Source organism: Protopterus annectens, chromosome 9.part0 (genome assembly GCF_019279795.1).
Source record: "Protopterus annectens isolate FY-2018-M chromosome 9.part0, PAN1.0, whole genome shotgun sequence".
NCBI lineage: Eukaryota > Metazoa > Chordata > Ceratodontiformes > Protopteridae > Protopterus > Protopterus annectens.
In genome coordinates this window covers 482,133,496-482,159,853 of record NC_056743.1, presented here as the reverse complement: position 1 = coordinate 482,159,853, position 26,358 = coordinate 482,133,496, and the positions used below count along the sequence as shown (strand labels likewise).

The following is a 26,358-nucleotide window of genomic DNA, read 5'->3' as shown; positions in this document are numbered from 1 at the left end:
TCATCTCTTTCCATTTCTTCCTATCCTCTGCATCTTGCTCTTTCACACCAACCGCCTGCATGTCCACTCTCACCACGTCCATAAACCTTATCTTAGGCCTTCCTCTTTTCCTCTTACCTGGCAGCTCCATCCTTAGCATCTTTTTCCCAATATACCCATCATCCCTCCTCAGCACATGTCCAAACCAACGTAATTGCGTCTCTCTTGCTTTGTCTCCAAACTGTCTAACATGAGCTGACCCTCTAATATACTGATTCCTAATCCTATCCATCCTAGTCACACCGAGTGCAAATCTTAACATCTTTAACTCTGCCACATCCAGCTCTGACTCCTGCCTTTTTGTCAATGCCACTGTCTCCAACCCATATAACATACCTGGTCTCACTACCCTCTTGTAGACTTTTCCTTTCACTCTTACTGGTACCCGTCTGTCACAAATCACGCCTGAAACTGTTCTCCACCCATTCCACCCTGCCTGTACTCTCTTCTTCACCTATCTTACACATTCACCATTACTCTGAACTGTTGATCCCAAGTACTTAAACTCGTCAACCTTTACCAACTCTACTCCCTGCATCCTCACCATTCCTCTACGCTCCCTCTCATTTACACACATATATTCTGTCTTAGCCCTGCTGACCTTCATTCCTCTGCTCTCTGATTTAAATCTGTTAAATGGACTAGGTGGCTGGGTCTCTGTCCTTTTTAGCCATGACCCCATAAGAGCAATGCCAACATACATACTTCTTTGCAAATGTTGTAGCAATGTGCCTAATTATATATTACAAGTATGACTCCATCATGGCTTTCTTGCACATTATATAAAGAAAGAAGGCATGCACATGCATATTTTTATTCACATTTGTAAACTAGGATGCTAAGATGACATACTACTTATATATTCATGTATGTGTATACATCATACTTGGATAGATCCTGATAAAAGGCATGCAGAAATATATTTTATAACAGTACAAATAACGGTTTAATAATATAACACACCAGTTCATAAACCTACAGAGGTACGTACCATGTCCATACATGGAGTTGTACTGAGCAACATAATTTCATCTGACCACCTAACTGCCATGCCCACATTTGCTAACCACCCACTTAAGGTACATCATGCCTTCATGGGGAATACTGTCACACACCGCATCATTCTTATTGACACAACTATATGCTAATCTTCAACCGTGGGGACAAGTTTCACAGACCCAATTTACTGCTGAGTTGTTATACTTAAGATGCCAATTTCCAAGTGTCTCTGTGTCTGATGTAGTTACAGATTTCCTTACTTATGGGCACATGAAATTACCATATGCCAAGAGAAGAGGACTCCTGGTGCACTGAGTTTGCTCAGGAAGACAGGTAAGCTCAGATTCATCTGCTAGACCCACCGTGTCCCTTTCTTCTTCACTCTTAAGCTTTCTTGGAGCTCATAATGTTCCCATACTCTACTGCAGCTTCTAAAAATGCTTTCCCTAGTCTTACCTGCAAATCTGCAAATTAGTGCCTCATATTTGATTTGAGCCTTGCTTCAGCATACCGGGCTAAATCCCATGCCTTCATACCTCTCAAAATCTGGATAAAGCTTAAAACAATGGGGGGATGAAGGCCCAAAAATAGGGACATATTTTAAATATTGGTCTTATAATCTTAGTAGGCAGAACAAGATTTCTCTTAGCATGAATTTTCTGAAGGATATGAAGTATGAAACTCAAATATGATTCGTTATTTAGTGATTTCAATTGTCAGTGATTTGCCAGAAAACCACATGTTTTATGATGTACAGTCTAAAATATGAGGTAAAAATCTGGACATTCTGCAAAAATCTTGACAGTTGAGAGGTATGCATCCCTTTACCTAAAATATATTCCTCTACCTTTCATCATCTGGCATAGCTGTGTGTGTATATATATATATATTTTTTTTTTATTCAGTTGATAACTGACTAATTCCATGAATCACTAGTGCCCCTTTTCAAGGGTGACCTGGGAGCAGCTTGTACTTAAATAATGTGTCAAGTCCCAAAGTTTGCTAATAGAACCCTTAGGGGATTGAACCTAGGACTACAGGATGAAGCACATTACCTGCTCTTAACCTTACCCCTCTAGGGAAAACTGCCAGAAAATCATATTCTCCTCCTTTGTTCTACTGAAAATCTGTTTAGCAGTGTCTTCAATCTGTCTTCATAATACTTCTGTTATCTTCAATTTTGGACTCTGCTTGTAGAGTCTAGGGTACATGTGTGACAAACAGAAATCTGAATACCATTTTCAGTGAAAACAGTTGGTCTGACATAATAGTCATTTATACAGCCACACACACACACACACACACACAACTGTATACATCCACGCACACACACACATCTGTATACATCCACGCACACACACACATGCACACACACAACTGTATACATCCACGCACACACGCACTTGCACACACACACAAAGTTTTTCTGTGAGGAAGTCAAGATGTGCAAAAACCCACATCCTCTGTACTAGAGGCTTTGCCTCCAAAGTTTTTCTGTGAGGAAGTCAAGATGTGCAAAAACCCACATCCTCTGTACTAGAGGCTTTGCCTCTTTACTCCTAAATGTAAGGTAATCATCTCTGCCATTCTGCACTCTTTGATCTAGAGCTTTGAAAATCCTGTCATTCTATTTACATACTGCTAATGGAACATGTATGAAACAATCTAACACACAGCTGGTTGGAAAAAAATAATCCCATGTCGATCAGAAGCATTTAAAAAATCTGGCCAGTGTGAAAACTAGATTAAATACAACTTCAGAGGGTAATTTATAGCTCTGACCTCAAACACATCAGTTATATACTGTAACAAATAAGCTAAGTTAAATATGGAAAAGAAGGGAAACAAACTTTACCATCTGTTTGTTCTCAGTTTTCATAAATCAGTAATGCTGATTAGGGAATATAATTGTTTACCACCCAAGAGAAACTAAACCCTATGTAAAATGTGTTTGGATTCGTTAGAACATTTTCATATTCGTCTCCAAACAGAACTCTAGTTTATTTCATAGTACACCCCCCCCATGCCAGGTATTTTACACATGCTGCATAAAGAACAGTTCTTCAGCATGCCTCCAGTACTATAAGATCTTCATATGTAGTCTCTTTATGAAATTATTTACACTAAAAACAAAGCTTACTCTCATAATCTGAGGCCAAGTCCTAGTGCTTCAGCAATGCGACGGAAGAACTATTATCTCAAGATTTAGTTTAGCCTAAAGTGTTATATTTCAGCTTTTGATTTATGATGTTTGTCTTGTGTTTTGCTTCAGACCTGGATACCCAGTATTTAAAGCTCTAGGGTGCTGTTTGCATGTTAATAAACTTAAGAAAATTGCTGCCTGCCCACACGGCTTACCCACCACAGAGTTCTTACAACTGTGCACACATTCAGCATACAGTTCTCTGTGATAAAGTATAAGAAATGCATTTCTTTAAATATATCTGGGCATTTCTTTATAAATACTGTATGAACATATATGGCAAAAATATATCAGTTTACTGCATTATTTGCTTTCTTTTATACAACTGCTAAATTCCAATTTTGTTTTTTCACCTCAAAATTAGCTGTATATGCTTCATAAATTCCAGTGGAAATTAATAAAGCACTATGCTTAAAATAATTGTAAAGGTACAGAGTCTCTCCATAAATAACAGAACCATAAATGCTTTATAGGACCACTACTGATAGAAACTGAACAATTGCACGTTTGAGCATATCTTTAGCTTCCGTAATAGTTAACATGTCATACTATACTCTGAATGGCATAAGTGAGGAGGCCATAGTAGCATAACATTGCATTAAAACAGAACTACTACTTTCGTCACAGTGCACTCTGTATCCATACTGTATGACATCATTTTCCCATAATACTGCATTATAAACAGAACTACTACTTTCTTCTCAGTGCACTCTATAACTATACTGTATGACATCATTTTCCCATAATATTGCATTAAAACAGAACTACTACTTTCGTCACAGTGCACTCTGTATCCATACTGTATGACATCATTTTCCTTTCCTTCAATCTTCTTTTTGTCTCTGATGACCTAAATAGTAGCACCCTGAACTAGTGCTTTCTTTGTGCATGTCTGGAAACCGTGTTAACAGACTATTTTGGGGACTTTCTTTGACTTTTTTTTTTACTTGTACACTCCTAAAGAAAATGTTTTTGATCACTTTGTGATCAAAAGAAGTTATCTGTATTTATGCAGCCCTAATGAGATCAATTATTGAGTACAGTATTCCTTCAGGGTGTACCTTTCTAGACATATTAACTAACTGGAAAGGCCTCAGAGATTTCTAACCAACAAGGCTGTTAGAATTACAAGCATTTGATGGTAGGCCACCTGTTTACTTTGTTTCTTGTAGGCTCCTGTGTGATTATCTACACGTTGCACTGCACTCCGTTAGGGATTCCATCATCCCCTTCTACTGTAGCTTTGCAAGTCAACTAGCTCTACTAGAACTACAGTTCTACAGAACCTAAATAAAATGCACTGGAGAAACAAATGTATTACTCTGTGCCTACCCCGACTCTGGAACAAACTTCCCCTGCAAGTTAAATTAAGTGACAATCTATCAACCTTCAAATTAAACCTGGATGATTAAATGGGTATCCATAAATTTACTCCCAGACTGCTCTCCTGGAGTAGATGCACAGCAGATGGGGGTATTGGCAAGGCATAAATGGTCTTGTGACTCAGTTACCTTGTATTTTATATGATCCTATGATCTCTTTGACTGATTCAACAATTACAATTCTGTCATTGTTGTACTGTACAGTTTCACTTATCTGTTCTCAGTTATTGATCATTCCTTTCTTCAAGACTTCAACATCTCCACAGAACATGATACTTGCAAACTTTGTCACATCAGTTTTGGTCTTGCCAGAATAATGGCCGCATGATTAATAAACCCTTCTTAGACATAACATTGTGTAAATGGAAAGTAAGTATGGTAGTCATAAGTTATAAAGGGTGTTTCTAAGGTGGGGGTCTAAGCCTTGGGCTCATTTTAGTGTTCTGTCCAGCTGCTAAATTCCAGTAATCAAAGAGTGTTTATCCTTTGACTGATATTTATTATTCCCTTATAACTTCCACATGGAATTAGAAAGTCACATAAGCTCAGCTGGCATAATGGTTAAGGTCTTTGCCTATGATGCACAAGATACAAGGTTCAATCCTGACTTCTGGCCAGTGCTCGTTTGTTGTTTGTATATTCTCCCTGTGTCTCTGTGGGGTTCTTCTCAACTCCAGAAAATATGCTGCGTGTTTCCATCTCAGACTCACCAATAAATGGAGCTGTGTGCAGCAGCACAGACTCTACATGGTGCCCTATGGAGGAAAGAGCTGCACAGACAAACTGCTGTGGGCATCTACTGTGGTGTCCAGTAACCTCAAGATAGGAGAACATGCTTCACAGATTGTGTAGTAGCCACTAGATGGTGTAAAATATAGCAATAGGTGATTAAGTCATGTTGACTAATGCTGTCAGATAGGCATGGGTATTTAAAAGTGATAAGTAGGTTGAGACCTGGCCTACTCTGACCTACACCGGGGACCTATGCTAACAATGGGAGGGGTGTATATGCCAGCTGCTCTGGGTCAGTAAGCTACTGGCCGGCCAGTATCCAGTTGCCCAGCCTGGGTTACATGAGATAGCACTATTGAGCGAAAGCTGTATGTAAAACCAATCAACCTGCCAAACATCAGCTAAGAATTGCTACACTCTAGGTTGACATGATGGTACAGAGGAGGCTGGGCATCCAATGTATCCAAGAAACAAGATGTAAGGCATTTGGCTTGGGATCCAGAGAAGGACAGGCTGGAAATGGCATGGGAATTGTGGTGAGAGACAGGCTTCAGAAGGTAGTGAGGGATACTATCATAATTAGTGACAGACTTGTGGCAGTCGGACTCCAGTGTAATGAATGAGCAGTATTCATATGCCCCACAACAGGGATAGTAAAGAAAAGAGTGCATTCATACAGCAGTTGCAGGACCTACTAGATAAAGCAGGACAACAGGAATTTGTATTGATAATAGGTGACTTGAACGCACATATGGGAAAAACAGAACAGGATATGAGGACTGCCTGGGTCCACATGGGTGGGCAACAGGAATAAAGAAGGAGAGGCCATTCTAGACTTCTGTCTGTTAAATAGTTTGATAGTAGCTAACACATGATTCAGAAAGAGATACAGTCACGAGATCACATACAAGAGTGGACAACATTCAACTCTGGTGGACACTGGTGTAGAATCAGTGACTGCAAAGTCATCTCCAGTGAAACAGTTGGCCCACAGTATAAAACACTAGTTGCCAAAATCAATTGCAAGCAGTGGTCATAGAAGGCTCTAAGGTCAACAAAGACCAGGCTGAAAACCTGGAAACTGACTGGAGAGAAAGTACAACAGTACAAGGAATTACTCGGGTATCTAGCACCACAAGAGGAAGAGGAAATACGTGGAGATGAAGAAAAATGGCAGCACCTCAAAACAGCATGTGTGAGGACTACAGAATAGATGTGTGGCTGAGCTAGGTATGGAAATAAGGTACATAAGGAAAACTGGTGGTGGAATGCAGAAGTTCAGAAAGTTATCAAAGAAAGAAAGAGTACAGGAAAAAGTGGGAGCTAAAAAAAGACCAGGCTAGGAAGGAATACTGGTTGGCTAACAAAGAAGCCAAGAAAGGAGCTGCAATAGCAAAGAACAGAGCATCCAAGGCACCCTACCAGCTTCTGGAAAGTGACTCAGTAGGTGGCACAGAGAAACTATATCAGGTCGCAAAAGAAAAACAGAAAGATAAAGAAGATCCTCAGGCACATTTCATAAGGGATGAAAGCAACGACCTGCTCACCAGTCCACAGGACATCAAAGGCACATCACCCTTATTCTTAAAAATTGGTACCAAAACACTTTTTCTCCATTACTCAGGCATCCTCTCACTTTCTAAGATTTCATTAAACAATTTGGTTAAAAACTCCACTGCCATTTCACCTAAACACCTCCATGCTTCCACAGGTATGTCATCTGGGCCAACAGCCTTTCCATTCTTCATTCTCTTCATAGCTGTCCTTACTTCCTCCTTGCTAATCCATTGTACTTCATGATTCACTATCCCTACATCATCCAACCTTCTCTCCCTCTCATTCTCTTCATTCATCAACCCCTCAAAGTACTCTTTCCATCTCCTCAACACACTCTCCTCGCTTGTGAGTGTGTTGCCCTCATTATCCTTTATCACCTTTACCTGCTGCACATCTTTCCTAGCTCGGTCCCTCTGTCTAGCCAATGGGATCAGGTCCTTTTCTCCCTCCTTAGTGTCCAGCCTTTCATACAGCTCTTCATATGCCTTATCCTTAGCCTTCACCACCTCTCTCTTTGCCATGCACCTCATCTCCTTATACTCCTGTCTACTTTCTTCATCTCTCTGACAATCCCACTTCTTCTTTGCTAACCTCTTTGCCTGTATACTTTTGTGTTCTTCCTCATTCCACCACCATGTCTCCTTGTCGTCCTTCCTCTGTCCCGATGTGATACCAAGCACCTTTCTAGCAGTCTCCCTTACTAGCTCTGCTGTAGTTACCCAGCTATTTGGTAACTCTTCACTGCCACCCAGTGCCTGTCTTAACTCATCCCTGAACTCCACCTCACAATTACCCTTTTTCAATTTCTACCATTTGATCCTTGGTGCTGCCCTCACACTCCTCCTCCTCCTCTTCTTGATCACCAACGTCATCCTACAAACCACCATCCTATGCTGCCGAACTACACTTTCTCCGGTCACCACTTTACAGTCTCCAATCTCCTTCAAACTGGCCCTCCTACATAAGATATAATCCACCTGTGTGCATCTTCCTCCACTCTTGTATGTCACCCTATGCTCCTCCCTCTTGTTAAAATACGTATTCACCACAGCCATGTCCATCCTTTTCGCAAAATCCACTACCATCTAACCTTCTGCATTCCTTTGTTTAACACCACACCTACCCATCACTTCCTCATCCCCTCTGTTCACTTCACCAACATGCCCATTGAAATCTGATCCAATCACCACTCTCTCACCCTTGGGTACAGTCATCACCACTTCATCCAATTCACTCCAAAATTTTTCTTTCTCATCCATTGCACACCCAACTTGTGGAGCATATGCACTAACATTCATCATTACACCATCAATTTCCAACTTCATAAACATCACTCTGTCAGACACTCTCTTCACCTCCAAAACATTCTTCGCATACTGTTCCTTTAGAATAACTCCTACACCATTTCTCCCCCCATCTACACCATGATAAAACAATTTGAACCCAACTCCGATACACCTAGCCTTACTCCCCTTCCATCTGGTCTCTTGCACACACAATCACACAATATACCAACCTTCCTTCTGTCCATCATATCAGCTAGCTCTCTCCCTGTACCAGTCATACTTCCAACATTCAAAACCAGGGCAGTAAAGGCAGAATTGATGAAAAAACTAGAGGTGATGGAAATGAAGTGCCTGAGAAGTCTGGTAGGATGCACATTGTGGCACAGATGAAGAAATGAGGACATAAGAGCAGAAGCCAACGTAGCTCAATTGCAGAAAAGATGAAAGAGAACAGATTACAGTGGTTTGGGCACATGTATGGTAAAGCAGAAGGCAATCTGGTGAAGAAGATTTGGGACTGACAGGAAGAAGGTAAGAGGAAACAAGGGTGTCCATCAAAGAGGTGAATAGATTGTGTGAGAAAAGATCTGTGATAGTCAGACAGAAGACAGGAGGAGTGTGATGTGGAATTGAGAGAGATGGAGACAGTTAACATCACACACTGACCCCATGCAGAAAAATTGGGAAAAGGGGATATTGATGATGATGACAGGATCTTTACACTATTAGCAGTTATCTCAAGGGATGCCTTCAGATTCACGGATGACAGACAATGGACATTTAATGTATTAATAAACCAGATTTTTTTTCTTGACTTATCATTACACAGTACTAAAGTAAATCTAGACTGAAGTGAAGAAAACTGATACTCAATTCATAATTACGCAAACAGCTTTTTTATTTCAACTCTCAAAGTCGTGTCACTTACAGAGTTCACCCCCTAGTTCATACCTCACTTATATTTATGGTGTTAAGAAAGTGCTGACCATTTACGGTTCTGTGGCAGTCTACATGAAAGTGTATTTTATGTGATCATTTGTCAAGTATCAAATGGAAATAATTACAACAAACCCAACTGGAAACATTTGTTCTAGCTACAAATCAATAACCTCCATCGTATGTCCTGATACAGGCTCCTGCATGCATTGTGAGGAGCATAATGAGTTGTATTAAAGGTTTTTAAGTCAATATTTATTTCTTGGTACAATAAAGATATTTTTGAGGCTGTCATGTTGACATAATTTAATATTCCCATTATAAATTATCAAGTCTAGCCTTCTGCTCACAGAGAACATCAGTAAACTTGATTACTGTATTTGTTAAACAATAATCTAAACATTCATCACTAAGAAACAACATTGCTGTATTGAAAATCTATTAATTCCGGTTTTGAACTGCAAAAACTGTAGTCAATTGGGAGGGTTGCACAGAAGAGCAGGTTTACATGTTTTGATTTATTATGCAGACCTTGGAATCCCCGTCTACCCTTGTTTTTTTTTTTTTTTTTTTTACATTTACAGTTTCCTTATTGTCCTGAATGGTTAACCCGAAATTAGTAGTGCAGCTCACTCTCTACATCCTTCTGCCCCTGCCATTCCCTATCTGGGGGTATCCTCAATTCCATGTCTACTTTTCAGTAGGAATTTATAGAGGGCAGTTCAACATTTCTAGTCAATGTTATCTAAATACAAGTCAGCCAGATATGGGCTTAGAAATTCAACTTTCAGGTTTGTGCATTGTATTTACTTTCAGAGCTCCAAAAAAATTTCACCCCGAAATTACTTTCAGCTTTACTTGGGTCATTTTCTGCCATTAGCCCCCACACCCCAACTATGGAATACCCTTCCCACAACATTACCATTTGCTTATTTCCTTTCTTCAATTAGAGAACTAATATGTTGAGTTTGGTCTCAGATGTCTTGGCCAGTAGTTTCTAGTATAAACAGCCACCCTTGACGCTGCATGTCACAAAGGGCGGTCCTTCCAGTACTAGCCTGCTGCTATGGGATACTTAAGTAATGGGAACATCTCTGATCTAAGGTGCACATTGTAGTTCATATGTTCATAGCATACCTTTCAAACTCTTAGAGCAAGAAGTCTGGACAAAACCATAAATAATGGGGGGAACAATTGCCCCAAAATAGGGACAGTTTTTAAATATTGCTCTTACAAACTTAGAAAGATTTTGCATTAGCATGACTTTTCTGAAGGTTCTGATGTCTGAATCTCAAATGTCATTATTTTCTTACTTCAGTCTTAATGATTTTCCAGTGATTTGTCTGAAAACCACAATTTTATGAGAAACAGACCAAAAATATGAGGCAAAAATCTGGACATTCTGGAAAACTCTGTACAGTTGAGAGGTATGGTTCATAGATAAGTACTAGTCAAGCTGCCATTGCAGGACATTTTAAGCCTAACCAGCCTAACCTGAGAATCAAACCCTATACCTTGTGTTTGTGAGATAAGCATCTTATCCATTATGACAACCCGAACCCCCATTTTTTATTGTATGTGAATATATTTTGAAAGAAATGTTTACACTTGTACACTTTGCACACTGTACCATCAGATATGCTTACTCTTTGACATGAATTATGTCTGAGCTTGAACAGTCCATATATTGTACTTTATCTGTATTTCACTTACTATGAGGATGGCTTTATTGAGCATTTATTAGCTGTTTATTAACCAGTCAAGTCCCTACTTGACACAACAGTTTTATTTTTGCTGTCTACCAGGAGCCATGGTTTACTTAAATGAGTTGTTCAGTCTCACAGAAAATGGAGGCTATAAAAATCAAGCATACGTAATATAAACCATGGCTTATAGGATGTTGCTTATCTTCAGCTTCTTAAAAAGTGATCTATATTGAAAACCACATTGATTTATTACTTAAATTATCTAATCTCTATCAGGAAACATAAGTAGCTAGAATGATCAATACACAGATCCATGACCAAGAGCTTTCCTTATAAAACCCACAGCAATCTATATATAATTTTTGGGGTTGGTGCTTTATTGTCCAGCACTTTACTTCTGCTGTTTTTAATTTCTCCAAGTCTTTTGGGTTTTTAATACCATGATGGGAATGGACCCCTTTCCTAAGTTAAAATATGATTAAAATTCATGAAATGTGTATTGTTTCAATCTTTGATGTTAGTCTGAAGTGCTGTTTGCAGCACCTGCAATGTGCCCAGTACTGACTCCTTCACCGAGAATGCACTGATTTCACAAACGTGAATATCCTTTACTCCACTAATCTGCCACCTCCGTATACATACTCAGAGTTGTTTACCATAATCTCCCACCTCGACAGAGTACTGTACAAATAAATGAGTGGTATACCCTTCTGCTCCCCAAAATTGCTAGGTATCTGCCCATCAACTGAGGCTGAAGAAAAAGGAATCCTTGAACTTAGGCTGGTCTCTGAAGAAAAAGATAATTAAAAATCCTTCTTTAGCTATGATAGAAAGCCAAGAAGCTATACACTAAATTGCTCTGAAACCCTAGTCTGACCCAACAGACATTGTTAATATCCTTGAAAACAAATTTATTTATGATTTCACTCCTCAGACTTCTTTCTGAAGCCCTGAAATATCTATATACATTACACCCCAATTACCGCTAAAGATTATTTACTAAATGTGTTAACCAAGACTAAAACTACTTTCTTCATCGGAACTGACAATATACCTGGTTGTTTCATTAGTAGTGTTAAAACATGCAGTTGCAGACATGTTCCGTAAATTGTTTAAAGTTTACTGGTTTTGTCCCTGATATGTGATACAGTACAGTGGTGATGATCCTGCATAAGGCTGGTCTTATATCTAAACACAGGTAATCACAGACCTAGATGCCTTATAGGCTTCATCTGTAAAGCTATAGAATGCAGTACAACTGACCAAATAAACAACATCTAATCTCACTAGATTTCTCCCCCAACAGTTTGGCTTTGTGAAGGGTTGATCCTCATCTTCAGCCCCCTTTTTCTCATTTCTTCTACATGGGGTCAGGGTATCATGTTAACTGTCACCAACTCTCTCGATTCTGTGCCACACTCCTGCCTTCTTCAACACTCATGCCTGATTGTCACAGATCTTCTTTCACACAATCCATCCACCTCTTTGCTGGATGTTCTTGCTTCCTCTTACCTTTTTCCTGTCTGTCCCAAATCTTCCTCACCAGATTGTCTTCTGCTTTTCTACACGTGTGACCAAACCACCGTAATCTGTTCTCGTTGATCTTTTCTGCAATTGGAGCTACTTTGGCTTCTGCTCTTATGTCCTCATATCTTCATCTGTCCCACTGTGTGCATCCTACCACCTTTCTCAGGTACTTCATTTCCATCACTCTAGCTTATTCAACTATTCTGCCTTTACTGCCAAGGTTTCTGTACCATACAGTAGTACTGGTCACACCACTGTCTCGTACACCTTGCTTTTCAGCTTCTTTGGCATTCTTCTGTCATAGACTACACCTGATACTCTATGCCAGTTGGCTGCAGCCCCTCTGATTCTAGCTTTGGCCTCTTCATTCAGACTACCCTTCCTCAACCACCCCTCCAAGATACTTAAAGCTGTTTACCTGTTCCACTATCTTCCCTTCTATCTCTATTCTCGCTTCTTCTGATTTCCCCAATTTGCTAATAACCACCATCTTATCTGTGCTTAGTTTCATCCCATGTGCCTTTAGATTTGCATTCCATTCTCCTATCCTTTGCTGAAGTTCTAGCTCAGAGTTTGCCTGTACTGCTACATCGCCTGTATAGAGCAGCTTTGTTGATCTGTCCCCTCCAACCTGTTTGCTAATGTAGTCCATCACCAGTATGAACAGCAGTGGGCTCAGAGCTGAACCCTGATGTACACCCACTCCCACTGAGAACCCCTCTGTGAGGCCGAACACTGTTTGTACTTGAGTCACTGGGTCCTTGTACATACCCTGCACTAATTCTACTAATGTTTCCAGGACTTAAAACCATTGCAGTACTGCCCAGATTAGCTTTCTTGGGACCTTGTCATATGCTTTCTCCAAGTCTAGGAATGCCCAGTTGGACTCTGTCCTAATGTCTAGCTTCTTCTCAAGTATCTGTTTCAATGCAAACAATGGGTCAGTTGTGCTGCATCCTGATCTAAATCCAAACTGCTCATCTCCCATCTTACATTCTACTACTCTGCATATCCATTTATCAATCACTCTCTCCAGAACTTTCATGCTGTGTAGTAGGAGTTTGATCCCCCTGTACTGCCTACAGTTGTGAGTGTGCCCTTTGTTCTTGTACACTGGCACAAGTATGCTTATTCTCCAGTCATCTGGGATACACCTCTCTCTCACTCTTCACACTATTAGTATCATCAGGAGCCATTTCTCCCCTATCTCATCCAGCATCTTTATCATATCTGCTGTCACCTCATCTCAGCCTGCTTCTTTCCCTGACAATCTTCCTTAATGCTGTTCTTACTTCTAAGGTGGGCTCCTCTTTTTCTCTAATTGTAGGTTGTTCCTGGGGCAGTACAGCTTCTGTGGGGTTTACTTCATTCAGAAGCTGCTGAAAATACTCTTTCCATCTGCCTTTGATGTCCTATATTTCCTGGCATCCTTTATGAAGGGTGTCTGGCTATCTTCTTTCTTTCTGTCTTTGCCTTGCAACCTGATATAGTTTGTTTTTGCCCCCTTACTGAGTCACGTTCCAGAAGTTGGTAGAGTGCCTCTGATAACCCATTCTTTGCTATTGCAACTTCTTTCTTAGCTTCTTTGTTAGCCAACCAGTACTCCTTCCTAGCCCGGTCAGCCTTTTCTATCTCCCATTTCTTCCTGCACTCCTCCTTTCTTTTGATGACTTCCTGGACTTCTGCATTCCACCACCAGCTTTCTATACCTGGGCTCAGCCACATATCTTTTCTGCAGTCCTAACACATGCTGTTTTTAGGCGCTGCCAATCCTCTTCAATTCCACCTATTTCCTCCTCTTCTTGGGGTGCTAGAGCACTGAGTAATTCCTTGAAATGCTGTACTTTTCTCCAGTCAATTTCCATGTCTTTAGCCTGGTCTCTGTTGACCTTAGACCCTTCTCTGACCACTGCTTGCAGCTGATTGTGGCAACTAATGGTTTATCCAGTCCTTTTTCCTTACTAGGAGGAAGTCTACCTGAGTTGCATGTTGGCTACTCTTGCATGTGATCTTGTGACTGTCGCTCTTTCTGAACCATGTGTTGGCTACTATCAAGCCATTTGCCAGAGAGAAGTCTAGAATGGCTTCTCCTCTTTTATTCCTGTTACCCCAACCATGTGGACCCAAGCAGTCCTCATATCCTGTTCTGTCTGTCCCGATATGTGCATTCAAGTCACCCATTATCAACAACAATTCACGTTGTCCTGCTTTATCTAGTAGGTCCTGCAACAGCTGTCTGAATGCATTCTTTTCCACACTATCACAACCCTGCTGTGGAGCATATGCTAAGATTAAGAATACTGCTGATTGAATATGGTAAACTTCTTCATAGGGCTAAGATGGCTATAGACACTGAGCATGTAGAACACGTAGAGAATCGATCATGGGAAACATGTACAGCTCCACATTTACTGGTCATACCTTTTCTCTTGCATCACTGAGGTGGCTTTATGCTGTACTCCTTCAACCAGGATGTTAATAAATTGCAGATTCTTGGTGTAACTTTCAGTGATGTGTGTATTTCTTATTGCAGTATATGTAGAATATAAGATATGTTTTAATCATCCCAGAGGTTCTCCTGATATTCATAAATGATATCCAGGAGTCTTTGCAAGAATGTAGTTAATTATCTAAAAATGGGAAAAAGTATGTGGGGCTCAAAGCCAGCGTGGCCAGTCTGGTGCAATCAGAACTGTCCCTGGCTTGTCCTGTTTGATCTTTAGTAGAACCTTCGAGAGGAGAAGCAGAGGGGGAAAGGCATAAACTGATCGGCTTTCCAAGGTAAATGACAGAGCATCCACTTTCCAAGCTTGACTGTGGGGAGTTCTGGTGCAGAATTTGTTCAATTGGTAGTTCTGAGGGGAGGCAAACAGGTCTACCTCTGGTGTACCCCCCCCCCATTTGTTCCTCAAGAGCTTGAATATTTTGGGTTCCAGTTTCCATTTGTTTGGGTCCACGAGATTTCTGCTTAAGTCATCTGCCAATGAATTTAGTTTGCCTGGCAGGAATTGAGCTTGTAGGTTCACTTGGTAGCTCAAGACTGTGTTCCAGAGAGTCATGGCTAGTCTGCAGAGTGGGTAGGAATGAATTTGCTGCACATCCATAAATCAAACTGGACTAGAGCTACCCATTCCGGGGACCTAAATATGGTCTGCATCTTGAATAGGACATGCTGGAGGGACAGATTTGTCTCCCAGTGACTGCTCTATCTTTGGAATAGCCTGCCAATTCATGTGAAGCAAAGCACCTCTATGACACTTTTCATAAGGAACTTGGATGAGTGGATGGGGCACCATAAATTCTTCTGTTGCCATTGTCATTAAAGTGGTTTTTCCTTTTGGATTGTCTGCACCATAAATTCTTACCAGGGACAGTGCCCAGCCCTCCTGGACATGTGCAGTCATTACTAAATACAATCTTTGGTACTGACAAGACCATCTATGGTATTACATTGGGTTGAAATGTCTAGGCTTGAAATGACCTCCAGGTCGATAGACTAGTAACCTCCTATGATCCTGTGAACACCTGTACTAAGAAGATCAGGCTCAGACTAAACAGTTTGGCCTGAACCATGCTAAGAAAGTTTGTTTCAAAGTCCACTGCAATAGCCACATGTTACAGCAAGATTACTGACCGTGATGATCTGTAGTGAATACTCAAGTTAGTTCTGCAGCAACATCTTCAATTATCAGCAGTAGATTTCTACAGCTGATAAGCAAGAGACATTTCCAAACTTTTTGACAAGACAGGGAAAACAGAGCTGAGACTGAGGTGAGAATTAAATAAGGCACAGCTAGTTTTAGGGACTAGGACAACACATACATTCTCCAAAATGTCAGGGACCATGTTTAGATCAGGTAGCAGATTAATTATGTGTGCATGCAGCCTAGACATAAAACTTGAGCATATATTTTAAAATCTTAAGTGCAAGTACAGACCTGTTTAAACAATGTCCATTAAAAATAAGAGGAGGAGGTCAAACCTTAAGATGTGGCGGGGGGGGGGGGGCAGTGGATAGGGAAAGAGAACTGGTGTATGTGCAGGTCTTTGTTATCACAAATAATACCTCCCTAAAAATTTGACCAAGTGACTTGAGGTAAGCTGCCAGCTACAGAGGTGTTGTCAGTGAGCAGAAATCATGTGCCTCTCAATACCAGCATCTAGCCTAAGCCTAATGTCCTGCAGGAAAAAGGATGTACAACCTGAGAGAGGGTACTAGTGGTAAATGGTCATAAGACTCAATTGCATTGGAATATCTATGAATTTCTGAGTAACTGCTAGAGATATAAAAATATTCACTCATTGCTCATTTCTTTTTAACATTCTATCATCACAATGTCCGTGTGACTCCCATAAGTACTGCTTTCTGAACTACACCACTATCATTGTGTAATTCTATTCCAAAATGCGATTTGACAGAGATCCACAAAATCAACTTTATTTCAGCATTCTGAAGTAACACTTCTAGAAGTATAGCCTTCCAAAAATGTATGCTCAAGCTACTGACTGTTGCAGAAATTGTATAACTGCATTTAATTTGCTTTAACATCTGTTTTTAATTTTTCCTGTTGCCTACACTGTGCCACTAAATATACAACATACCTTTGGGGAAACTTATGCTTTGAAGAATTCGGCTGTTGTTGCCAGAAAAGTGGTTTTAGGCACTCACCATGAAATAATTTGGGCCACAATTTGCTAGCGATGTTGACACAGTGTATAATAAAGGTCTTGAGATGACTGTAAAGTACATCTGATCCTTAACATTATATTTGGACTATTTCACCAGACTACCTCAGATAGCATTCAAAGATCGTTTCATTGCTTGCTTTGTTTGTTAAGTGAGTGGGCTGGTAAAAGACCTTTTCAACTACTACCTTGGCTAGGAGTCAAAAAAATGCACACATAATAAAACGAAAATACAGATATCCAAATAAGCTGCATTAAGTAACATGAAGTAGCAATTAGCAAAGATAACAAAGTACAAATAAGATACACAATCAGAAGTAAACATTTAAGAAGTTTGTAGAAACCGGATATAATAATGATGATGTTTTCCTAAATATTTATTAAACTCTGCCTTATGAAGAATTATCTACCTGATTGTTAGTAGAGGGCAACAAGAGGAAACCAGTGCAGTAAAAATGAAGTTATTGCATAGAACAAAATAATCTTTTTAAAATAATTTTGGATCAAATATAGGAAATTTAAAGATGAGTTTCTAAAATGATTAGAATATCAAAGCTATGACTTAGACATTAATTTGTTTGGGTTAATGGTACTGGATACTAGCTTCTGCATTTCATGAGGGTAACAATGCTTTTGGATTTTGAAGGCTTAGAATGCTGTATGGTACTCTGAGTGAAATAAGTCTATTTTACAGATCCCCTACACATCACCAAATCACCACTTACCCTAAACCCACATAAACGAGCCAAGAACACCGACAGCAACAAAACACTGACCGCTTGGAACACCGACTGAGAACTAATGGTAAGTAACCCATTGGCCAACCAGGAAGAACTGTAAACCAGAACAAAAGATAACACACCCACGTGGGGGGCTTCACTCCCCCCACAGCCCCCCCAACTAAATATTCCAACTCCGAGATCGCACTGCAGCGGAGGTAAGGGGCAAAGGTCAACATGCTGGTCGAGCAGTTACTTACCGTTAGTTCGCAGTCGGTGTTCCAAGCGGATGGTGTTTTGTTGCTGTCGGTGTTCTCGGCTCATTCATGTGGGTTTCGAGTAAGTGGTGATACAGTGATGTGTAGGGGACCCCTATTTTATACCACAACAACAGCAAACCTATAACTTAGCCCTACAGGGAGAGGTTAACAGAAGGAACCCCACTACATCATTTCCAGCAATGTTTTTGTACAATGTAAGTCCACATGTATGGCACTTGATTTCTGTTGTCATGCATAAGCTGAGATAGTGTGTTGCTGTGTAACATTACCTAATGTGTATAAAATGAACACGCAATGTCATATCAATGCTACTGAGACTATTGCTTTGTCAAGATAGTGGAGTGTGTTAGAGTGCTGAATGTTGTAGTGCAGATGCTTGGGTCTGTATTTCACTACATCCAGTAATTAAAAACAGATGCCAGACTGAGTAAATTTATGCCAGTGTAATAGCATTAAATTAATAGTATTGTGAGAAAGTCAAGTGACCATTCTTCTCTAACTCCACCAACATAATGACATAAGTTTGATTTGTAACATTCGATCATCTATCTATTTAATTATTTATTTTATTGCATTTGATTACCAGGAAAGCTTGACTGAGTATGAACCCCCCTTTCTGAGAGGAGGCCTAGGGAGTAAAGATGCACACAAAATTGCAGTGATTACTTACACTGACAATGACAAGTGCAGTAGATGATAGAATGCAATGACAGCATGGGAAACACAAAAGGAATATAAACACGAATACAAGAGTAGAATATATAAATATGAGTGCAAAGGTAGTGTAAAATAACCTAATGTAATACAAAGAAGCAGACACAATCTGATATTACTCACACGAGTTTGTTCTTATGTAAAACTTTTGTCACACACAAGAAGTGGATTAGGTGTGCATCTTATAATTAGAATAATTTAGGATGTTCCTGGAATAGAATAAAATCAGAACAGTGAGCTAGCTGAGGTCAGGGATTATCATCTATGTGGATGACGTAAAAGATAATTAGGAGGGAGCAGCAGGAGGAGGTGGAGTTTATGATCTTAATGCAACTGAGGTCCAGTATTATTCATGAGGTATAAAAAGAGGAGATCTGCAGAATATAAACAGATTAGTTAGATGTGAACATTTGTTAGATGTGAGGATTAAGCTATATTGGAGGATAGAGGTGTGGATTTAGGTTTGCATGGATTGGTTTTAGCCAGGGGTAGTACAGGAGCAGAGCCACAAGTGTGCAAGTTGTTTCTTTGGCTCAGATTTGAAAGATTTTAAGTTCATATTTTATAGTAAGCAAGGAGGAATAGAGTTCCGTTCTTTGAGATACAGTTGGAATGCAATTAGTCTCCTGTTATATTTAGTTATACTAGCATTTTATCTCCAGAAGACGAGAGTTGGTGAGGGGAAATAGGTACATCTCAGACCAAATGACACCAACACACCTGTAAACTGCTATACAGTATTATGCTAGTGAGATGAAAGAGGATTGCATTTGGTTTAAATAGCGTCATTAAAGGATGGTCTGTATTATAACCATATGTCCTTCAGCTGCTAACTGGTGACTGTGTTGTTCCTTTGCCTCATGGACTTTGGGAATTTATCTTCGGGTGTTGGTGTCATTTGGAATAGGGGTATACCAGACTCTTAAGATATGGATATTATTCAATTTTTTGGAGTATTTTGAGGATTATAAGTAATTCAGAGTAAGTGAGCACATGAGAGAGTTTAAGCCAGATCAGTTGTTTCAGAGCCAGGCAGTGATTTGTTCCATCTGATAGGTTAGAGACAAATTTGCTATTTTAATATAACATTGTAGCAGTTTCAGCAATACTGAGGAAGATAGATTTGTCATAATAGAAAAAGCATATAGTAGGGTTGGTAGAAGATAGGGTGAGGAAATATTACTTGTAGCACTGTTGGAGAAGAATAGTGTTGCTGTCTACAGGCTGCCCAGTTTTTGGTGCATCTTATTTATCACTTGTGTGATATGATGTTCAGATTTATATTGGTCATCTATGGTGACTCCAAGTAATTTAGTTTGAGACTAATTCTATTTTTGTATTATTTGTTGAGGTAATGGTGAGAGAGATATTTTGTGGAGTATATTGTTTTATTGTGAACAGCATTAGTTTAATTTAAAGAAAAAACATTTAAACAGTTTGCTCTAAATATGTTTCAGGATGTAGTTCTTGTGACCATGATTACTATTTTGACCTATTTAAATAAAAGCCACGTTGCTCAATAAAGAAAACAACATATGGAGACAGGGAGAGACGTATGGAGTTTTTTGTCATCATTTATTTTCTTTAAGTGCATAAGTACTCATAGATGTTTTTGAATGATGTTCTATCTTTGAAAATAACTACATTAAATATTTCCATTTCTACTCTGTGTTGTAGGCCAATCAATCTCGAAGTCTAGGGGCCACTGTTTACTGTGTTGGAGTAAAAGATTTCAATGAAACCCAGGTAAATAAGTCACATCATCTTTATATCCTTTTAACCGGTATAAACTGTTTCTTTAAAGTGTGTACAGTTTGGGCACAGTTATGATTTGACTACATTCTGCCCTATTAATCAACTTTATGTATCTTTGTTTTGCCGTGATGACCTAATTAAGTATTCGTTAACCAGTGGGCAGTGAACAATGTTGTTTTGAATTGCAAAACAATTCTGTATTAAGTTTATGTGAATTTCCATACCTGAGGATAAACAGATAAATAAATTAGTTAGGGTACAGACTCATATGCATTGATGTTGTTTACCAATGTCTTCATAAGGCTGCAGACACTCCCTATTGCTGCATTATTTTATAGTAAGTTTGGCACAATATTTCAAACTATGCATTCATTCTATTCATGCTTCAGTGGCCTTTGTAAAATCTTAAGCTCTAAGGTACTGCAATAACAGAGACGGGTCTGTAATGAGTAATAAATAGTAATACTCAATCAAAAATCAGGACAGGCATTATTGATTTATTCGTCTTTTGGTCACATTGCTTCTTTTCCTAGTGAAACACAGATATGTTGTTGAAAATCACTTAGCATTTTGCCTGGCACAATATCCTGTGAATTAATAGCAGCACGATGTACTATACAGAGAGACAGAGAAAAATGCTAATTGCTGAGACAAATAGATAACATCCATTATTAGAATAATTCGTCCAGTATCGACTAATACAGTGTGTGTCACATAGATTTTTTCTGTAGTTCAAAGGCTGATTCTGGTAATAATTTGCTTATGTTGTTGTTGTCTTTCGGCTTTTCCCAGTTAGAGGTCGCCACAGCGGAACTCCGGTCCACTAATGATTGGCAGTAGATTTTCATGAATGCCGAGGTGCCACTTCGACATTCAACCTTCAATGAAGGCATGCCCGTTTACGCATGTCTTACGAATGCCCACCCAACCGCTGGAAGGACATGCAGACTCCACACAGAAGGCACTTCCTGCACTCCAGCCAAGAATCGAACAGGAGAACCTCTTGCTGTGAGGTAACAACACTACCGCTGCACCACCGTGGATGTCCTGCGTATATGACTGATAATACAGTGCCATATAACCTACTCACCAAGGGGTGCAGTTAATCATAAATGGAACATCCTCACCACCATAAATTTCAGTATATGGGCCATGAAACAGTGCACTCTTAGCATACTTTATTTACTTACCATTTAAGTTGTGCAGAAAACATTCTTTCACTTGTATGATTTTGCCTGTGATAATTAAGTTTATTCCTCGCTTTAAATGTAGATCTTTACTTATTTCTTATTTATTTATTAACCAAGTAAGTTAAAATACCTTTTATTAACCCTTTCTTGTCATAACCTAACCAGTGTGAGACAGGGTTAAAAACAACATATGTGAAAAGTTTGGAGTAACCCATCAACCATCATGTCTTGGGGTGGTGGGAGGAAACCAGAGCAATTGGACAAAACCCACACAGATGATGAGATAACCTGCAGATTCCATACTGGACTCTGGAGCTGTGAGACAGAAATGCTAACCTCTAAGCCATAATAATGCCATTGCCCACAAGAGTCATAGTTTTATTCCCAATCTCAAGGCAGCTGGCTGTTGCAGAGGCCCAGTGCCAGACACTACGCCTTGAATTTATGCAGCCCTATGTAATTACCCACTGATTTTTTTTTAATGCATGTTCTTATTTATCAGTGCCACATTTAGTAAAGGAACATAGCAGAGTCTTTTGAAGACCTGTTTATCTACCACCATTCAGGTAGGTTTGGCTGACCAAATGAAAGTTTTGGTCACTACTGTTTTCTGAGGTATGTTTTGTCTCCCCCCTCCAATACATGGGGAGTTGTAATTGCATTCAAATGACATGAAAGTTAAAACTGAAGAAAGATTTGTACTGTCAGAACAGGGCATCAAGACTAACAGGGTCCTGTCTAAATGCCAAGTTTTTATCTGGAAAACTTCAAGGAAACAAAATTGTCCAACCAAAGTTCAAGATTGGCGAGGGGATGGAGGCAGCTTGCCCTCTTTCTCTGGCAGTGAGCATGCACACATAATGACCACTGATTCTATGTTTTATGCCATTTGTAAGCAGGTCTGCTAGTGAAGGTTATTACAATAGCCACTGGTAGTCTTCTGCTGTCTAGAACAAGTGTGGACTTTTGTATCTTTTGAGTTCTACCACCCGAGATGAAAGTACAAGTAATAATTAAAAATATTTTTCTGCTGGCAAAAAAAAAAAAAATCAGCACAATCTTACATCACTATCCATGCATACACAGCAGAGGCTAAATTAGGGGAAACATGACAGTTTCCAGCACATGTGCACTCATGTAGTCAACTTGAATGCAATTTATCAGATAAGCACACTTGTATATGCATAAACACACATACTACTACTACTCCAGACAATATGCTGTAAGGCACCCATTCTTCCAGCAGCAACTCTAGCCCTTAGTTTGCACAGGTGGTGTACAGAAATAAAGCCCTGACTGCTGGAACAATATGTCTGTTGGCCCAGTGTGCCCCTTTTCCTTGGGTAGTATGGTTGTGGGGGAGGGGGAAACGTTAAGAGTAGAAAACACTCCTTAGCAGCAGTGTGACTCTGCTTCAGGGTGCCTCTATCCCCACACCAATCTGGAACTTAGGTTGGAGACAGCCCACACAAGGCTAGTCAGGGTCAGTACTTCCAGTGATGTAGGACAGGCTTACGGAAGCAGCTGATGGTTAGTTGTGTGGTGAGAGAAAAGTGTTCAAAAAACATCTTTGACCCTTCCTGAACTGCAGGCCTTTATAGAACTGTACCTGAACTTGAATACAACATTTTCAACCACACAAATAATTTGCCTGTTATTGTTGAATTGCCAAAAAAGAGTTGCTTCTCTTCCACGTTCAACCATTACAAGAAAAGTTCTTGAATGCGTTTTAGTTGGTGGTAAAAAGTAATGTTCTAGTGGAATTATAACATTACTTTAACTGTATGCCATGATAACAAAACAAAAATTTGCATGACATGAGAATACAAACATAAAATTAAACAAGCATGAATAATATAAAAGATATGCCTGATCAGGAAAAAATGATTTATAGCCCTATAAGGTGAATATAAACAAAATTATTTTGTTTCTTTTAACATTTTATATTTGGGTAACTGGCAGTTCTAAATAAAATATACACCTTAAAAATAATTAATAATTACTTTATATCCTAAACTGTGCAAACGTATGGTTATTTTATACATCCAGTCATAAATGTCTGCTATTCATTTTAATGTTATTGCCAGTTACATAAGGAAACTTAATAGTAATATAAAACCTACTGTGTAGATGACTGAAAGTGCTTGGCAGTACCTTTTATATCAAAACATTTCCAGTGAGTGCTGTTGTGCATGAATATAAACAGTCTGGGGTTTCTCATTGTTTAATTTTCTCTCTGAATGGATTAAAAGATTTTGAAGCAGAAAATCAGTTGTTTTTCTATGCAAACAGTACAAAAACTGTTGTTGGAAAGGGAAATAGAAGGTCCTGATAATGCATTTCCATATGTAGTATGCCTGCATATCCTCTATTTTTTTTTTTTTTTTGTATTCTCCATGCTTCAGTAAAATGGTTGTGGATTCATCAACAGAGTCATGCAAAAGGATAGTTTGTTCTGGACAAGAAGCAGTCATTTTCCTTTTACTCACACTGAGCACTCCAGTCGTGTACAAGAACTACAACACTGTACACAATTTCAGAATCATATACAGTTACATGCATTAGCCCACGTAAATGCCCTTTAAAACATGTGAAACAAAATCAGAGATGAACAAAACAAGTTTAACCAGTGGAATATACAGATCTCTGAAAGCATGCAATTCCAGCATTTAGAGGTTCTGACTTCAGAAACCAACTGAGACTTTACAAGATGTAGCAATTTAACTGGAGGGCAATTGCTTACATTTTTGCCTTTGATTTCTTCTACAAATACTGTATATTGCTGCAAAGTAACAAAAAATGTGACTATTTACCCAGTTAAGTATGTTAATGATGTGCTTATGTTGATCAATTTGCACTGATGTTTATCTTACCTCTGCCTAGCTGGCCCGCATTGCTGACAATAAGGATCATGTTTTTCCTGTAAATGATGGCTTTGAAGCTCTGCAAGGGATCATTGACTCTGTAAGTATAAAACAAGTTTTGCAATTTTTTTCTTTTTTGGAAAAGAAAAGAAAAAAAAAATAGCTCTCGGAAAACTAATTATCAACATTTCACTTTTGTTTTGTAATAATTACAGCTGCACAGAAAAAGGCTTTATTTACCAATAACTTTTTGAATTCAGTCTTTCCCTTATTTTATCTTACATCTAGCAAAGTACAACATCTAATGTGTTGTCCATTATTCATTTACCTAAACTTGCATTTTACTTGCCCCTAGTATTCTTTAACCCTATTAATCATGACACACTGTTATATACAGTCTTGTACAACACTTCTTTATGTTATAAATATGTATGCAGTTCAAAGGTCAACACAATATTATTGTAAGCTATATAATGATCAAAACTGTGCTGAATAATACTTCCTACTTTTACTGATTTCTTGTTACTAAAGCATCCATTGCACCGAATCAATGTTCAGCATTGTACATATTAGCTGGATAGTGTGTGTTCGTTAAAGAAACTTTCAGCCACTTATTAATATGACACTAAGCATTGCTGTGAACTAGGAGAACAAGAAACAGTCCTATGTAGCACTTCATAGCTCACAACGATCTTATATGTGTTTACCTGGTGTATAGTTGGTTGGACTCTTGGCTATTTAGAGCTTGTTGTTTTTTTGCTTTTAGACACTGTTGTTTAGGCGTTATGTTTTTCCATCTTCTGCTTACTTTTTTTTTTTTTGCAGATTTAATTTCACTGATTGAAAGCGGAATAGCTTCAGTGATAGTTAACATTTGATAGGCTGACAACTGTAAAAGGAGTGAGACAGGAGTGTCAGAAAGTGAGAATTGTATTTGTTTATTTATTTATGTATATTTGTTTACCAGGTTAGTGCACTGACAAGAGTTGACCATTTGCAGGCACAGCATGGGTGAAGGAAATCATAAGTAAAACTACAAAGCAGTGGTTCCAACATAAAGATGAGGCAGTAATATAAGAAAGACATTTCCAGATAAACAATACAACACAATACAAAATCAGAAGGTTGAGGAATACAAAATCAGAAGTTCCAACATGGTGGCAGTTTACAAAAATTACAAAGTAATGGTATCCAGAAACCAAGGAGTAGTTTTGAAGGAATAAGTTTGTAAAAAAAAAAAAAAGAAGGTTGGATTAATATAGGAAAGGGAAATACAGCTATGTCCATAGTTAAAACTGAGAAAGCCAGTGGTGGGCATAGCTCTTAAGTATTCCTCATTACGAGGAACATACCTCATTTGAGGTCTTAAAAAGTTCATGTTCCTCAAAGTTCCACATCGAAAGGCTCTGTCACACATTCAGTGTTAGGAATTTTTTTAATGAAATCCATGGTAAATAGAAATAAATCATATTAATTCATTAAAAGATCTTCTTTATAAGTAAAACCAGCATATTTTAACCATCCTATGACCTTCCTAGTTGAAGATGTTAGTAAGCCATTACTGTGTGTTCCACATTTTGCCCATTTGTTCCACATTTTGAGGTCTAGTGTTCCTCATTTTGGAAACTGAAGGTTGAGAGCTATGGTGGTGGGTATTGGTATGGGGTGTGTAAGGGTTAGTTATGTAATGTAAGCTTTTGGCTGGCAGAAGCACTTGGCTTGAAGTTTAAGATGGATTTTAATGTCTGTTTTGAATGTGGATAAGTTGGAGCTTTCACTGAT

At 39.0% G+C, this 26,358-nt stretch overlaps 1 protein-coding gene across 1 annotated transcript in view; it reads left to right on the top strand.

Moving 5' to 3' along the window:
* ANTXR1 (ANTXR cell adhesion molecule 1) overlaps window positions 1–26,358 on the top strand; it is a 1,493,128-nt gene that overhangs the window by 469,461 nt on the left and 997,309 nt on the right. The window contains exons 7-8 of the mRNA XM_044083028.1: window positions 20,445–20,513; window positions 24,596–24,676. Of these exons, the coding sequence (XP_043938963.1) occupies window positions 20,445–20,513; window positions 24,596–24,676 (150 nt within the window). The remainder of the gene's footprint in view (window positions 1–20,444; window positions 20,514–24,595; window positions 24,677–26,358) is intronic.